Raw genomic sequence first — 16,680 nt, forward strand, 5'->3', positions numbered from 1 at the left:
ACACACACACACACACACACACACACACACACACACACACACACACATATCCCCCACATAGATATGTGTATAGACATAGACATGTACATATATACACACGCATATATACATTCGCATACATAAATATGTACACATATATATTACATAGGCATACATGAATATAAAACAGAAGTTTTGGTCTAAGAACATGTAGTTTTCCAAGAAGAAGTATCTTGATCTGGGTGGATGTTAAATTAGAAACTCCTGGCTGGTAGCCGTGTTGGGTATAAAACTAAAGTGGAATGGAGGAAAAGTTTGTTGGTTGAAGAGTCCTGCAAGAAGGTTATGTGAGAGTTTGTCAAAATCAAAATCCAAATCAATATGGAATACGGTAAGAAAGTCCACAAGCAAAGTGCTAAAGTAATTGAGAATGTCAGGCATAAGGATCAGGAGAACATGATATTACACAGACCTTAGAAGACGACATTTCATTGAGAGGGATGGGAAAAGCTTGATAGTCTGGGAAGGAGCAAAGTCAAGCAAAGAGTATATTCTTGTCTCATCTCATCTCTTTGAGGCTAGGACAGTGGGAGGAGTTAATCTCATCACCAGTTGTTGAGATTTTTTTTTTTTTTTTTGAGGTTTAGTTCTGACAATGGCAGAGAGTCCTCCATGTTTGCTCCTTATGGTATATTTACATCATCCTCATAGAGTTTTAAGCAACTCGTATTCAGGGGATGTTGGAATCAATCAGAAAGCATTCATTAGCCACCTACTAGATATTGTGATGGATGCAGCTAGGTGGCTCAGTGGATCAGAGCTCTGAGTCTGAAGTCAGGAAGACCTGAGTTCAAATCTAGCCTCAGATACTTACTAGATGTGTGACCCTGGGCAAGTCACTTAACCTCTGTTTACCTTAATCCACTAGAGCAGAAAATAATAAACTACTCCAGTATCTTTGCCAAGAAAATCCCATGGACCGTATTGGAGTGATATGGTTCACGAGGTCACAAAGAGTTGAACATGATGGAACAACAACAACACACAATGTGCTAAGTTCTGGGAATCAAAGAAATGAAACAGTCCCTGCCCATTTGAATGTAAGTTCTCTGAAGGCAAGGACAGTCTTCAGCTCAGCACAGTATGTAGCACATAGTAAATGCTTAATAAATAATTTTTGCCTGCCCTCAAAAGGTTTACATTCCATCAAGGGAGATGTTGTTGTTGTTTAGTCGTTTTTCAGTCATGTCCAATTCTTTGTGATCCCATTGGGTGTTTTCTCGACAAAGATACCAGTTTGCCATTTCCTTATCGAGCTCATTTTATAGATGAGGAAACTGAGGCAAACAGGGTGAAGTGACTTGTCCAGGGTCACACAGGTAGTAATGTCTGAAGCCAGGTTTGAGTTCAGGTCTTCTTGACTTCCAGTACTCTATCCACTTCACCATTTAGCTGCCCCATCAAGGGGAAATAACATATGCATGTAAAAGCAAATAAATAATAAATGCAAAATAATTTTGCAGAGAAAGAAGTTACTAGTCATGATGGAGATCAAAAAAGGTTCCATGTGTAAACTGAGCTTTAAAGATATAGAAGAAAACTATTAATACTGTCCTACACACAAGGCAGCCAGAAAATTTTTTTTTTATTAATTCATTATTATTCCAAATCCAAGCATTGTAGTGCTCAGAAAAAAAAAATGTCCAAGCTGGCATAATCCCCTCATGCCATTAGACATCTCTCTAATATAAAGTAACACTTATAGAAATCTTGAACAAAAAAAATGTCACAATACTATAAAAACAGTTTTGGAGTTAACCTCCTACTCCCATCTAATAGAACAATAATCTCTTAATCGTTCCAGAACACCCTGGGAGAGCCAACTTCCTAAAGCCACTTATCTCTCTTTGACCATTCCCCTCAGGAGCTGTGGGAAGAAATCTAGAGAGATTCCTGCCCAATGCCACAATTCCTTCAAAATGGGCAAAGTAGGCACTACAGTTAGGTGATTCTGCAAGGGTTGGGTTGGATCTCTTTATAGAGCTGATTGTTAAATTTTTAGAAATTAGCAAACAACAAATCAGGGCTTGATTTATTGTTTTGTTGATTGTCCAAATACAAAGAGTCTAGTCAAGACAAGATTGTCTAATCTAAAAAGTGATGGAAAAATGGTAATAATACAAATTAAATTTTAAGCTGTAATGTTACTTTTTTCTTCTTTCTGGAGAGCCTGTTGTTAAACATTTACCAACACGATGTTACTCCCCTGAAGGGTTTGGAAAGGTGATAATATTAACTACAAAAGAGGTATTTCTTATTTTAAGTTTATTATCATCTTTAATCCATTTTTCCAAGGCATTAGCTTTCATTCCTGACATTTTCCACATTTCCTAAAAGAAAGGGATTAGTCAGGCCTAAGAGAAGGAGGAAAGGTCTGAAATGGACTTTAGACTAGAGAAATACTTACTTCTTAATATTTTTAGTTGAACTAAACAAGAAGATTTTTAAATAAGTTTCCACAAAGGTAAAAAGGGATTACAAGAGGTGGGCATGAAGAGAGAATGAGAAATAGCCAGTGCATAGGCCCAGAGATGGCAGAGAAACAATAAGAAGGCCCATCAGGTTAGACCTCATGTTTGTTCAGTTGTGTCTGACTCTTCATGACCCCATTTTGGGGTTTCTTAGCAAAGATACTAGAGCGATTTGTCGTTTCCTTCTCCAGCTCATTTATACAGATGAGGAATTGAGGCAAATAGGGTTAAGTGACTTGCCCAGGGTCACATATCTTGTAAGTGTCTGAGGCTGGATTTGAACTCATGAAGATGAGTCTTCCTGATTCCAAGCCCAGCGCTCTATGCACTATGGCACCACTTAGCTGCCCATCTAGTTAGATCTTGAGTGCGTGAAATGTTAGCTATATGTAAACTGCATGGAAGAGGGGAGGAACCTGCGGCTTTGTGAGGCTTTTATACTACAATAGCCAAAGGAAGGCTGGAACATTTTACAAACGCACCAGTTGGTGATGGGAGGTCCCAGACACTCCTCAATACACTAGTCACAATCACAAGTGGGCTAGACGAGGATTAACACTGGAATTGACAAAATTCCTTTCATGTCAGGGGCTGCAAGGAATTCTAGTTGTTTTTCCCTACTATGATCTCTCCTCCCTCGGGGGATTCTCCTCTAGACTATATGCCCTGTAGACATCCAGAGATCTCTAGAGAGGCAGGAAGTATAGTAAGCAAAGCACTGAGCTTGAAGTAGAAAGAAATGTGTGACTCTGGGCTAGTCACCCACCCTGAGCTTCAGTTTCCTGAAATGCAAAGTGAAATAAATAGGCAGATAAATAGATAAATAAATCAATGAATAAAGAAATAAACAAACAAATGAACATTTTTGCACTACCTAACAGGATTGCTAAGGTTACCGTGTAAATGAGTTGTTATAATAATATGATTCCTAATCAGAAGGGACGTAAGACTTCATCAGGTCCAACCTTATACCTAAACAGGGATAGACAGCATAACATTCCTGACAAGTGGTCATTCAACCTCCTCCTGAAGAATTTCAGTGGAAGGGGACCCACCATCTGCCTAGACAGGCCATTTCACATGGGAACAATCCTGTTTTTAAGAATTTTTACTTAATGGAGCTGAAATATGCTTCATGACAACCCTGACTCATTTCTCCTACATTGGTCCCTCTGGGGCCAAGTAGAACAAGTCTAATCTCTCTTACATATACAGCCATTAAAATACTTTAAGACAAGTAGCTATCAAACTTTCCTTTTCCCCTCTCTTCCCCAGGATCCTTCAACAGATTGCTGTATACCATCATTTAAATGTCTCTTCCCCTCCTGGCCTGTGCTCCTCTACCGGCTCTATAATCTGCCAGCGTTGTTCTCAAAATGGGCTTCTCAAAACTGAATGCAATAGTCAGGTTTGGTGTGGTCTGACTACTGCAGGTTTCTATAGTAATATTGTTTCACTTGTTATGGACGCTGTATGTAGCCTAAGACCACAGTTCCCTTTTTTTGGCTGTCCGATGTATTGTTTGTTGACTCATGCTGAGCTTGCAGTCTGCTAAAACCCACAGATCCCCTTTTTTTTTTCCAGACAAATTGCTATTAGGGATACTACCCTATCTTTTATTTATGAAGATTTTTTTTAACTCAAGTAAGAGTTTACATGTATCTCCATTATTAGGTTCACACCATATTAGGTTCTATCCTGCTGATATCTTTTTGGATCTTGATTCTGTGATCTAATATTTTAGCTCTCTTAACTTTGTGTCAGCTGTAAATTTGATAAAAAATGGCATCTATACATTCATCTGTCATTAATTAAAACATTAAAGAGCAGAGATGACTGAGTCGAGACACTAGATACCTCCCTCCAAGATGACACTGAGCCATCAATGACTACTTTTAAGTTCCATTCTCTTAACCATTTCCAAATATATCTAACTCTGCTACCATCTAGTCCGTGTCTCACCATCTTGTTATCAAGGATAGCTTTGAAGAATTTGCCGAATGCCTTGCTGAAGGTACCACTATACATCAAAAACATTGAAAACTAGATTGGAAAATATTTTTACCAATCTAGTCATATCATCAAAAAAAACAAGAGGTTACTCTGACATGATCTGTTCTTAGTGAAAACAATGCTGGCCCTGAGTGATTATTGCTTCCATTTCTAAGAGTCCACCAACCATTTAGTAATACATTTTAGAATTTTACTAGGAATTCAAGGTCAAGTTCACTGGCCTGTAATTGGAAGACTATTCTCTTCCCTTTGTTGAAAACTAAGATATTCGCTTTTCTCCAGTTTTCCAGGACCCCTCTCTCATTTCTTTTAAAAATTGCTGATAGTGGCTCCATAATCAAATCTGCAAGTTTTCTAAGTATCTTAAGATATAGTTGCTTAAGACAAGTGACTTTTAACTCATCAAATACAGCTAAATGCTCTCATGCTATCTGCTCAGTTATCTTGAGTTTCAAGTCCTATTAACCATTTTTGTTCTATCCATTCTAGTCCAAGGCTCCTTGAACTTTTCAGGAGGTAATTGATAATAGAAAATAAAAATATTTCTGCCTTCTTTCTGTCATCCATTATCGTGATCCCATCTTCCTGGAGGGATATTCCTCTTTTGATCCTTTTCTTTTCTCCAATCTACCTGGAAAAGGGAAAAAAAAACTTCATTTTTTGTCCTTAGCATTTACTCCCAGTTACAGCTCACTATGAGCAGTGGTCCTGACACCATTCTTACAGGATCCTATCAAGATTTTGTATCTATTTTCCATTGTCTGTCCTTGATTCCATCCTCTCTATGTGCATGCTTAAGAATCTAAATCGAAGAATGAGCTCCCAGTGCATCCACTTTGGTACCTTTCAACAACACCCGGTTTTCTTCCTCACTGAGACTATTTATATTTATGTTTTTAAAATTCCATTCTTGAGTGTTTCCTCGTGCTTCTTGGATCTATGTTGTCTACGGGGTTTTAGGCTAAAGGCCTACCAGCCTACACAGCCTTTCTCTGTGAAATCTTCTCTCGTTAAAATGAGGGTATCCTTGACATTGCCTGCCCTTCTGCATTATTAATTCTAAAATAGAATTAATTAAGATAGAAGCCTCCTCCAAACCCTTTTCCCATCATTTTTTGTATCGGTGGCTAGTTCCTTCTCAGTAATCAGGATCAGCTCAGAATAACAGTTCTCCTTGTCACTTCCTCTATTTTTTTAAATGTTACATTGTCATTGAGACAAAACAAGAATGCATTAACTGTTTTGCTTTTGGCATGGATAGAGCTCTAGATTATGTCTGTGGGACTCAGGGCTCTGACAAGTGAGATTTGACTTTATCTTGGCCAGACCACCTCACCATTTTCCAGCCAAGTCCAAATCATGCTAATATATGTGTGACTACCTCCCCCCAACACACACACACACACACACACACACACATCCTTAGCTCCTTCTTAAATGTTGTCTTCCCTTATTAAAATATAAGCTCCTTAAATGGAGGGGCTGTCCTATATAGGGGGAATTTCCTAGCCTGGGTTTCTTGAGAATTCAGGGAGAATCTTCCCCACCAGCAGGTCTGAATGACTGGAGGTCAAATAAAGTGAGTAGGAGGTAAGCTCACTTTATAAATAAAAAAAATTTATTAGCACAGTTGGGAACCATGCTCAGGGTAGTAGCAGAATTAATTTCTTTGAATACAGTTTGGATTTTTATAGCTGTTTTGACTCAGAGCCAAATTAGCAACAATCTGTGGCAGAAAAGAAATGGAGGAAAATGTGAAAACCTTGGAGTGACAGGATTCACTGAAGATCAGATTTGATCCTGAGGGAAAATGCATTTCTCTGTGGTTAATCTTATCAAAAATCCCTGTGTTGGCAGGTAATCTCTAAAATGGTGGAGGCCTTCTTTTAACATAGAATAATTCTCATTTGTCTTGTTGTTGCCAATAAGAAGAGAAATCAAGTACCATTCCTATAGCTCTGTTTCCTTGGCTTCAGAAGTCACTTTGTTTGAAGAGAGGTTTCCCCAAAACTTACAATACTCAGGTTCATTCTATTTCTTTACCCTTGCTTGTATTTGTGTCTACAGTTCTTAGTACAGTACATGGCAAAGAGTAAGCACTTAATAAATGCTTTTTTATTCATATATTCTTTCATTCATGTACAAATAACTGAAATCCCCCATTTCTACAGTATGCTTTCATGTTAGTCTTAGGTATTATACAAACGGAAGTTGTTGGGTGGTAGGGTGGTGGTGGTGATGGTGGCAGTGGTGGTGGTGATTGTTATAAAAAAGAGGGGTAGGATTTGGCTAGGCAGAAAGTAGAGTGATTATTCCAGCTTGAGGTGCCATTAGAGGGGAGTGTGTGTATGTGTGTGTGTGTTTGTGTTTTGCATGAGCAAAATATAGAAGTAGTGTATCTTGTGTATGTTGACTTTCTTTCTAAGAACCAAGCTGATAAATCTTCCCTACAGAGTTCCAGGGTTGGGTGGTTGAGGTATCTCTACTGTTACTGGCTTGAGATGCAATCAACTGTGTTCTCCCAATGTTAGGGGCTAATGACTAACATACTTAGTTCCATTTAACCACTTAAAACTAATTAGCTTTTGAAAAGGGATATTTACTGAGAAGATATAGCAAAAACAAAATACAAATATTTTCCCCAATACCTCTATGAGTATACTCTCTTCTATAGCATCTTGGTCTCTGAGAAGAGTAGGCTCCATTTAGCTCAGTTCCTGCATAGCATAGGTTCCACCCAGTTCATAATCAAAAGTGGTTTTGATGCTGAATGTGTCCTTGTCCCATCTACCAGTGAGATGGAGTCCCAAAAGTTACTCCTTGATCCTCAAGGTGATGTGTTACTGGCTGCAAACCTGGACTCTGGAATGCCAAGGTATTGAAGCATGGGATTGCATTACCATCACCCCTGAGGGACATTGATGCTTTGCTCACTGTTAACTCAAACTTTGGAAAGCCAGGATGCTGAGGTGGACATTTCAAACTCACATGGTCGTTGGCTCCACTCCCTTCACCAGGCTCCCCTCTCTTCACCCTTCACCACTCATGGTGATAAGTGAAGTAGTCATTAAGATTCCCTTAAGAACATTGAGGTTAAGAGGAAGTGGTTGCAGTTGACAGTCAGTTTTGAATACCTCTTGAACTAAAGAGCCTCCTTTTTACTATGTTGGTAGCTGACCAGAACCAATTACAAAATGTCTATGCATGCGCCAAGGTACATCATCGTGATTCTCGCAGAAGCAGAAATCAGGCTCCCTTGCAACTCCAGATGGGGAGATGCCATTAGAGGTATATGTACTAAATAAACCCCCATTGTAGCAGGAATTATTATGGCATGATTAGGGGCAAAGAAAAGAAATAGGTTTGACAAGAATGGATCTTTACTGGTAGGGAGCAGAAAGCTTACATGAAATAATAGAGAAAGCATTCCCCCAGCAGCCAGGTGACTTGGGATTCTATCTTAGCTTTGCTGCTCTTTCGTCACATGATCTGGAGCAAATCATTTTACTTTCTTGGACCTCAGTTCTCATAAATGAGGGGGTTGGATTCGATGACCTCTCGTGTCCCTTTTAGTGCTCTCTCTCTAAGGCTGGGTAGATAAAATAGGATTGGACTATGAATATTTTGAATGCCAGGTAAAGACTGAACTCAATCTACTTAGCAACTTTCGCTTTGTACTGTCTAAAGAGTATGATGAAACTAGTTACACAGACTGAGAGATGGAGTGGCCTATAGACCCTGGCTTTGTAGTTTTGATGTTTTTTATGTATTTTTTGTTTTACAGAATTTTAAGCAAGTTGAGTCAAGAAATCAACAAGAATGAAGAAAGAAGAAGTTTATTTGCAAGGAAGTAAGTTGTATAACAATGATTTTTTTTATTTCTTAAATTGATAGCTTTTCCTTAAAATAAAAATACACAAACGTACACATACAAATCATAAAGAAACACTCCTCCAAAATAGCTTAGCAAAACAACAAAATACAGCAATTGTAACTGATTATACATACAATCGTGTTGCTGTTATTCAGCTATTTCAGTCGTGTCCAACTCTCCCTGACCCCATTTGGAGTATTTTGACAAAAATACTAGAGTGGTTTGTCATTTCCTTCTCCAGGTCATTTTGTAGATGAGGAAACTAAAGCAAACAGAGTTAAATATCTGAGGCTGGATTTGAACTCAGAAAGTTGAGTCTTCCTGACTCCAGGCGTGGTACTCTAGCCACTGTACCACCTAACTGCCCCACATACAACTACATACTTTTGTAATTCACCATTTGTTAAAGGAAAGGAAAGCTGAGAATTTTGACTATAACAAGGTATTACCAACATTGTCCATTGTTATTTCATTTGTGTTTGGTTGTTGTCTTAGGTCTCCATTTATGTGATCGTAGTTCATCTCTAAGTTGGTTTTTTGAACCTACTTTTTTCCATTCTATATCACTTCCTGTGTCTTTCTATGTTTCCTCTAATTCTTCATATTTGTGTTTTCTTGTAGAATAAAATATTTGATTATATTCACATGCCACAGTTTATTCAGTCACTTTCTAATTGTTAGACACATATTAACTATTTGCTATTATATTCATAATACTTCTAAGAATATTTTTTTTTACCCAGAGAGTTCTATTTTTCTTGTCAATAAACTTGTTCAGGTATAAATCCAGTAGTACAATCAATGGGCATGAACAATTTCATAAGTTTTATTATACAATTCTAAATTCTTTTCAAAAACAGACTAATCCCCAGCATTACCAGTAGTTAATTACTCTTTCTGTTTTCTACCAGCCTTGCCAACATTGAAAATATCCTTGTTTTACTATCTTTGACAACTTAATGGCTGTTAAGTGATACCGAGGACTTTTAATTTGCATTTTTCTCATTATTCACATTTAGAACACATTTTTTTAGCTGACTGATGATAGTATGATGATAATTTCTGTTTTTTTTAATTTTTAGCTGACTGATGAGCAACAATAAAACTGTTGTTTTACTGATGATGATTTCTGTTCTCTATTTTTTAGCTGACTGATAAAACTAAGATGATAATTTTTTGTTTGTTTGTTTCAAAAATTTTCTGTTAACGCCCTTATCCTTGACTACTTCTCCAGTGAAGAAGGGCTCCTAATCTAATAGATCTGTATCAATTTCCTATTAGTTTTGGATATCAGAATCGTGTCAGAGAAGTTTAACATAAATATCCTCCCCATCAAAATTTGTATATTTTTTTCTTATTCTGGCTGTACTGATTTTATTTATACAAAAATATTTCTTTTTCATATAATTGAAATTGTCTTTTGCCTTTTATCCTTTATTCTGAAATGTTATTAGTTAAGAATTATTCCCCTATTTGCAATTTGAAAGTTGTTACATGGCATCCTCTAATTTTATGGTCTGAATTTTAAAATCTTTAAATAGTTTATTCATTTGGAATTTATTGTGCTATATTATGTAAGATGCTGATCAAAATGCAATTTTAATCAAACTCCTTATTCAGTTTTTCTTAAATAATTTATTCCCCAGGAATTTTGGTTCTCATTTTGTTGAATTCTAGACTGCTAAGAATATTTGTAGCTAAATCTTCCATAGCTAATCTAGCCACTAGATTTCTATTTATTTTAATCCACTATTTGATTGTTTGAACAATTACTACTTTATAAAATAATGTAGTAGGCAGAAACACCATTCTCCATTCTACCGTTACCTGCCACCATTGTTTCCTTTGATTTTCTTAAATATTTGTTTTTCCCTATGATTCAAATTATAGTTTTCTTTAATTCTAAAAAGTACACCATTGGTATTTTATTAATATAGCATTAAATCTATACATTAATTTGGGGAGTATTATTATCTTTACTATAAGATCATCTAGCCAAAAACATTGAATATCCCTCAATTAACTGGATTTACATTTTTTTTAAAAAGCATACAGTTGTATTTGCATGCCTTATGTGTGTCTTGATTGGTTAATTAGAAATTTCATGTGTTATTTTTGTTGTTATTTTAAATAATATTTCTTTTTCTATGTATTACTCAAGTTTATTAACAATGTAGTATGTAAGAATATAGATATTTCAAGGGATTTAGTTTATACACTCCTACTGTGCTGAAGGCATTGTTAATATACTTTGTGGTTGTTGCTGTAGTTGATTCTCCTGGGTTTTCTAAGAAAAACATACATAGTATATAAATGGAGATATTTATACTACTTTCTGTCAATGATTATTCTCTTAATTTCTTTATTTAATTTATTCCTACAGGTAATATTTCTAATGTTGTATCAAAGAATAATTATGTTAATTGACATTTTTGCTTGGTGCTTGATCTTTACAGGAAATTTTCCAGTATTTGTCCATAATAAATAATGCTACCTCTTGGTTTTAGATAGATGCTTTATCATCATGTTGAGGAAATATCATTTCATCCTTGCATTCCTCATCTAAGTATAACTTGTTAATGAAAATTTTTGATAGATTTCTGTAGTCTTTTTTCACTTTTTGCTACTTCATCTCTGTCTCTTTTTATATTTTTGCATTAATGTTGATTAATTGATATTGATTTATGTATTTCTTTTTCTCACTAATCCTTCTATATTTTGTAAAATATTTTTAGTAAAATTATTTTTCATTTAATCATTTAGATATCCAAATAACTTAAATTGAGGAAGGAGTGCCTTTCTTACCTTATTATTTGTGAGTTTTCCATGCCTCAATCTGTGATTTACCTTAGCATCAGACTGGCATTTTTAAAAGTGGTGGCTAGAAGACATATCCTAAACTTTTAGTAGGCCCTTTATTTCTGCTTAATTGTATTCAAGACAGTGATTTTCTACTCATAAAAATAGCAATGTTAATATCCTTATCATTTGTCATTTCAGGCCCCATCCACAAAGATTTCCTGAAGAAAGAGGTAATAGTTTGTGATTTGGAGTAACAATTTGATTTAACTGGCTACTAATATTTGAGTTATTATGGTTTCAAGTTGTTCATACGGGTGTCATTTAAATAGCCTTAGTGGTCTAGTTATCAAATTGCTTCCCTAAGTAAAGGTTTGGGCAGAGTTTGGTGAGAAAAGTAAGCTTGCCATCCAAGATTCAGCCTCTCATCCTTCTAGATCCCTGCTCCCATGTTTTCCCCATAAGAAGCAAAATGGAAAATTACATAGCTACTGAAAGGTCAGAATCCAGTGTCATCTTTCTATTATTTCATATCTTCTCAGAGAATTACTCTGAATTTATCTCCTACTTAGCTTAAGCTATGGGGACTCAGGATGAAATGTTAATTTACCTCCTAATTGGGCTTCAGTTACCCCCTAGAAATTAGGAGCAGGTTTATGTCAGGCTGAGAAACCATTCTCCTAGTTCACTAAGGGAAACAGGAAAATCACTTAATTTTCTGGGCTTTAATTTCCACATCCTAAAATTGATGGAGTTCCTTTCAGCTCTAAAATTATGATAATGAAAAAATCTTAAGAAAATATACCTAGAATTTCAGGGAGAAAAGCCTTGAAACACTCCTGGAAAATGCTGAATTAGGCCTTTGTTCCATCTAGTTTGAGAACTCAAATACCCCCTGCTCCCTTTTGAACTTAAGCATTATTGCTCAATATTATGGAAAGAACATTGACCGTTGAGTTAGGAGACGTGGATTTTAGTTCTTACTCTACAACTATAGGTAATTAGCTGTATGACCTTGAATAAATCTCTAGTCCTGTTTCCTCATTTGGAAGTAATAAAATCATCCCTACTATCTCTAGGTGAAGTTTCTATTATTCTTTCTGAGGACCTGTCCACTATCTCCTCCCCCATCTTTAGCAGTAGCTATTTGTGTTTGACCATCAGTCCTTGACCTAGGCACTTCCAGGTTTAATCAGTCTCCAATACATTACCCTCCTCTTGGCTTCCCTGTTGTCTCTAGTGATCTCTCTCAGCAGCCACACTAAGTTAATATCCATGAACAAGAGATTTAATAAGCATTTGAGTAAGCATAGTGAAAAACAAAAGATGTGTTCCATGCCCAAGAGCAATCTTCACTCAAGTTAAGGATAACCATATTTACCTATAGGACAGCAACTAGTAAAATGCTAGGATGTGTATAAATTTAAAGTGCTAAGGAGATCATGAAGTTGGGGAGTGAGGGGGAGAGAAGGGCTGCCAAGAAAGGCTTCATAAAAGGTTTAAAGACAGACTTCAAGTTCTAGAAGAAAGTTCATATACACTGAGAGAAACAACTATTTCTTTCTTATATTAATAACCAATTATTGAATTAGGATTAAAGGATTTTCCACTTCCTTATCCAGAAATAAACCATTGTAGGAAATCTTAGGGAAAATTTACCCAACCGGGCTGAGAGAATTGGTGAATTCCTGTTCCTTGTGTTTAGTCAGACAGGTCTGAGGTAGGAGTGGATTCCCTCTTTGATATGTATATTGATAAGTCTCTTTGACCAAGACTTGGGTGATCCAGTCACATACCCCCAAAACCCTCAGTAGAATGAGCTCACATCTCATTATAATAATTATTTTCTCATTAATTATTAACCAATTAGAGTTGATTGCCATCCTCAGGAATACTCATTCTTCCATGGGCATATAAACTGTGAGCCCACCATTTTTGGCATTAGGGAGTGTCAATGACCCTTTTGTTAATAAAATGCTAGCAATGGGGCAGCTAGGTGGCGAAGTGGACAGAGCACTGGCCTGAAGTCAGGAGGACCTGAGTTCAAATCCGGCCTCAGACTGAACACTTGACACTTACTAGCTGTGTGACCTTGGGCAAGTCACTTAACCCCAACTGCCTAAAAAAAAATACTAGCAGTATTAATAAAATGATTAGTTACGCAGAAACTATGTCTCTCAAACTTTTTAAACATCACAATACTAAGGATATGAAGGCACAGGAAAATATTTTGAGAAAACTATTATTTTGAGAGATTTCAGTTTTGCTGCTCAAATAGTAAACAAATAGGGAGAAAGCACTTTCCCAAACTGTTTTCCTGGATTTTTTTCCTGCAGACCCTGCACATTTTTACATATACTAAAACTAATAATTTTATGAGCAAATCAAGTTACATACAATGTATTTTATATTCCAAACCTTAAAAAGTGCCTTGTACTTTTTTGAAAATGGTCCCTAACATAATTACATTTAGTCAGTCAGTCATCAAGTATTTGTTAAGTACCTACTGTGTGCCAGCCAGTGAAAAGCACTGAGGATTCAAAGAATGGCAAAACACAGTCCTTGATCTCGAAAAACTCACAGTGTAATGGTGGAGAAAACATGCAAAAAACTATGTATAAACAAGACCTAAATTTAAAGATAAATTAGAGATAATCAATAGATTATCTATTTCAGTTTCCTCCTAAATTCTCAGAAATATATTGGAAAGGACCTCAATGGTCATCTACCCCAAGCCTTTCATTTGACAAAAAAAGAAACTGAGGCTCAGAGAATTGATTTGCCCAAGGTCTTACATATAAGGAACCAGAATTAGAATTCACAATTGGAGTCTTTGGTTCCAAATCCAGCGTTCTTTCCACTGTATCAAAAAAGTTCTTATTATCCTTCCACCCCCAAAGCCTGGGGGATTCCAAATTTCCAGAAATTTTATTTCTCTAGGACATTACCATCCCCCTTATATTGAGCCTTGAAGCGAGGATATGCCCTGAATAACCCAATGAGATACACTAGAGATAGTCACAAACAATTTCCAAGTGTATCTAGGGAGCAAAAGGCAAAATTGGAGGAGTTGGGAATGAGGTGAGAGTGGGATGGAAAGAGCGACTTTCCTTGCTATGTTTATTTGATGCCAATGATTTCTATTCACTGCTCCTCCAGAGTTTCAAGAAGAAGATGATGGTGGCTGGTCATCCTTTGTGAGTATTACATGCCCAGTACCTTGCATGAAATAGGCACTTTGAAAAGTTGCTTTCTTGCTTGCTTGATATTGGTTATTGTATTTCATCTCTAAAAAATTTTCAAGCAATGTGCTTTCTTGTTGGGAGAGGAACAATTCCAAAAAGGAGCAAGAACACTAACTCAGATGGACCCATGCTTCAGCACTGCTTCCCAACTCCCAACATGAACCTAAAAAATGATAATGTTGTGTTCAGTCATTTTTTCAGTCATGTCTGACTCTTCATGACTCCATTTGGGGTTTTCTTGGCAAAGATCCAGGAGTGGTTTGCCATTTCCTTTTCCAGCTTATTTTATAGATAAGGAAACTGAGGCAAACCAGGTTAAGTGATTTGTCTAGGGTCACACAGCTAGTAAGTGTCCAAGGCCAGATTTGAATTCAGGAAGATGAGTCTTCCTCACTCCAGGCCTGGAATACGCCCTGAATATGAAGAGTAGACTGACACATAGTTGCTCCACATAGTTGCCCAGAAAATCATAACTAAAAAAATGGTAATAGCTCACACACATAGTGGTCTTAATGTTTTAAAAGTGCTTTATGTATTGATCAATCAACAAGAATTTATACACCTCACCCAAGGGCTGAGGATCCAAAGCCAAAAGCAAAGCAGTCCCTGCCCTTAAGGAGCTTGCATTCTAATATGGGAGTCATCATGTATATATATAGCTCTATACAAGACACATACAAATAAAGTACAAAGTTCCTGGGATGGGGAAGGCACTAGCAGCTGGAGAGTCTGGGACAGACCTCCTGTAGGAGGTGCTGCTTGAGTTGAGTCTTGAGGAAAACCCAGAAATGAAGATGAGGAGAGAGGACATTCCTAAGACAGGAGACAGACAATGCAAATGGTTAAAGATGGGAGATGGATGTCTTACCCTACAGGAAAATAGGGGGGGAAGCGGACAAGAGAGCAGGGGAATGATAGAGAGGAGGGCAGATTGGGAAAGGGAGTAATCAGAAGCAAATACTTCTGAGGAGGGACAGGGTCAAAAGAAAGAATAGAATAAATGGGTGGGCGGGATAGGATTAAGGGAAATAGAGTTGGTTTTTCACAGCATGTCTACTGTGGAAGTGTTTTGCATAACTGCACATATATAACCTATATTTAGTTGCTTACCTTATCACTGAGGGTGGGTGGTGAGGGAGGAACGGAGAAAATTTGGAACCCAAAGTTTTAAAAACACATGTTTAAAAAAAATGTTTTCACATGCAACTGGGAAATAAGAAATACAGGAAATGGGGTACAGAAATCCATCCTGCCCTACAGGAAAATTGAAAGGGAAGGGGATAAGAGAAGGAGGGGGAGATAGAAGGGAAGGCAGACTAGGGGAAGGGGTATTCAGAATGCATGCCATCTTGGGGCGAGGGGCGGGGCGAGATGGGGTGAAAATTTGGAACTCAAAATCTTGTGGAAGTAAATGTTGAAAACAAAAAAATAAATAAAAATTACCATAAAAAGCCAAAAAAAAAAAGATGGGAGATGGAATATCATGTGTGAAATGGCAAGTAGTCCAATGTGCCTAGAATGTAGTGAGTATGAATGGGAGTGATGTGTAAGAAGACTAGAAACAGGGGCAGCTAGATGCCATAGTAGATATAGCACTTGCCCTGGATTCAGGAAGACCTGAGTTCAAATCTGGCCTCAGACACTTGATGCTTAATAGCTGCATGACCCTAGGCAAGTCACTTCACCCCATTCCCTTGCCAAAAAAAAAAAGACTAGAAATAAGGGAAGGGGACAAATTGTCAAGAGCTTTATATGTCAGATGAGAGTAATTTATAATTGAGTTCATTGGTAATGGGGAGCCATCAGAATTTACTGAGTAGAAGAGCTGAGAGATTTGCATTTTAGGAAAATCATTTTGTTAAATCTTGTGGAGGATGGACTGGAGTGAGGTAAGATTCGTGCCACAGAGTCCAACCAGGAGGCTATTATTGAAGCAGTCCAGATAAGAAGTGATTAGAGCCTGAACTAGGGGGGTGGGTGTCAAGAGATGTTGTAAATATGGAAATAACAAGATTTGGCAACTGGTTAGACAGATGGGGGAGAGAGAGGGAAGGAGGAAGGAAGCAAATACAGTATCTTCTTTTCTCATCATGATGACCCTGTAAAGTATGTACCAGAAGTATCTTTTTTTTGGATCAGACTTGTGATTTCATCAGTGTAGGGAGTTTCCTATATCAATGTGTATGTGTAGGGTGTGTGTGTGTGTGTGTGTGTGTGTGTGTGTGTGTGTGTGTGTGTG

The 16,680-nt window shown here is 37.1% G+C and overlaps 1 protein-coding gene across 2 annotated transcripts in view; it reads left to right on the forward strand.

Moving 5' to 3' along the window:
• The window catches only part of LCP2 (lymphocyte cytosolic protein 2), a 78,032-nt gene that overhangs the window by 23,248 nt on the left and 38,104 nt on the right, over window positions 1–16,680 (forward strand). For both annotated transcript variants that reach the window (XM_027841787.1, XM_027841786.1), the window contains exons 4-6: window positions 8,308–8,373; window positions 11,398–11,429; window positions 14,356–14,393. In XM_027841787.1, the coding sequence (XP_027697588.1) occupies window positions 8,308–8,373; window positions 11,398–11,429; window positions 14,356–14,393 (136 nt within the window). The remainder of the gene's footprint in view (window positions 1–8,307; window positions 8,374–11,397; window positions 11,430–14,355; window positions 14,394–16,680) is intronic.

The sequence above is a fragment of the Vombatus ursinus genome, unplaced genomic scaffold (genome assembly GCF_900497805.2).
Source record: "Vombatus ursinus unplaced genomic scaffold, bare-nosed wombat genome assembly UNPS02014863.1, whole genome shotgun sequence".
NCBI classification, from domain to species: domain Eukaryota; kingdom Metazoa; phylum Chordata; class Mammalia; order Diprotodontia; family Vombatidae; genus Vombatus; species Vombatus ursinus.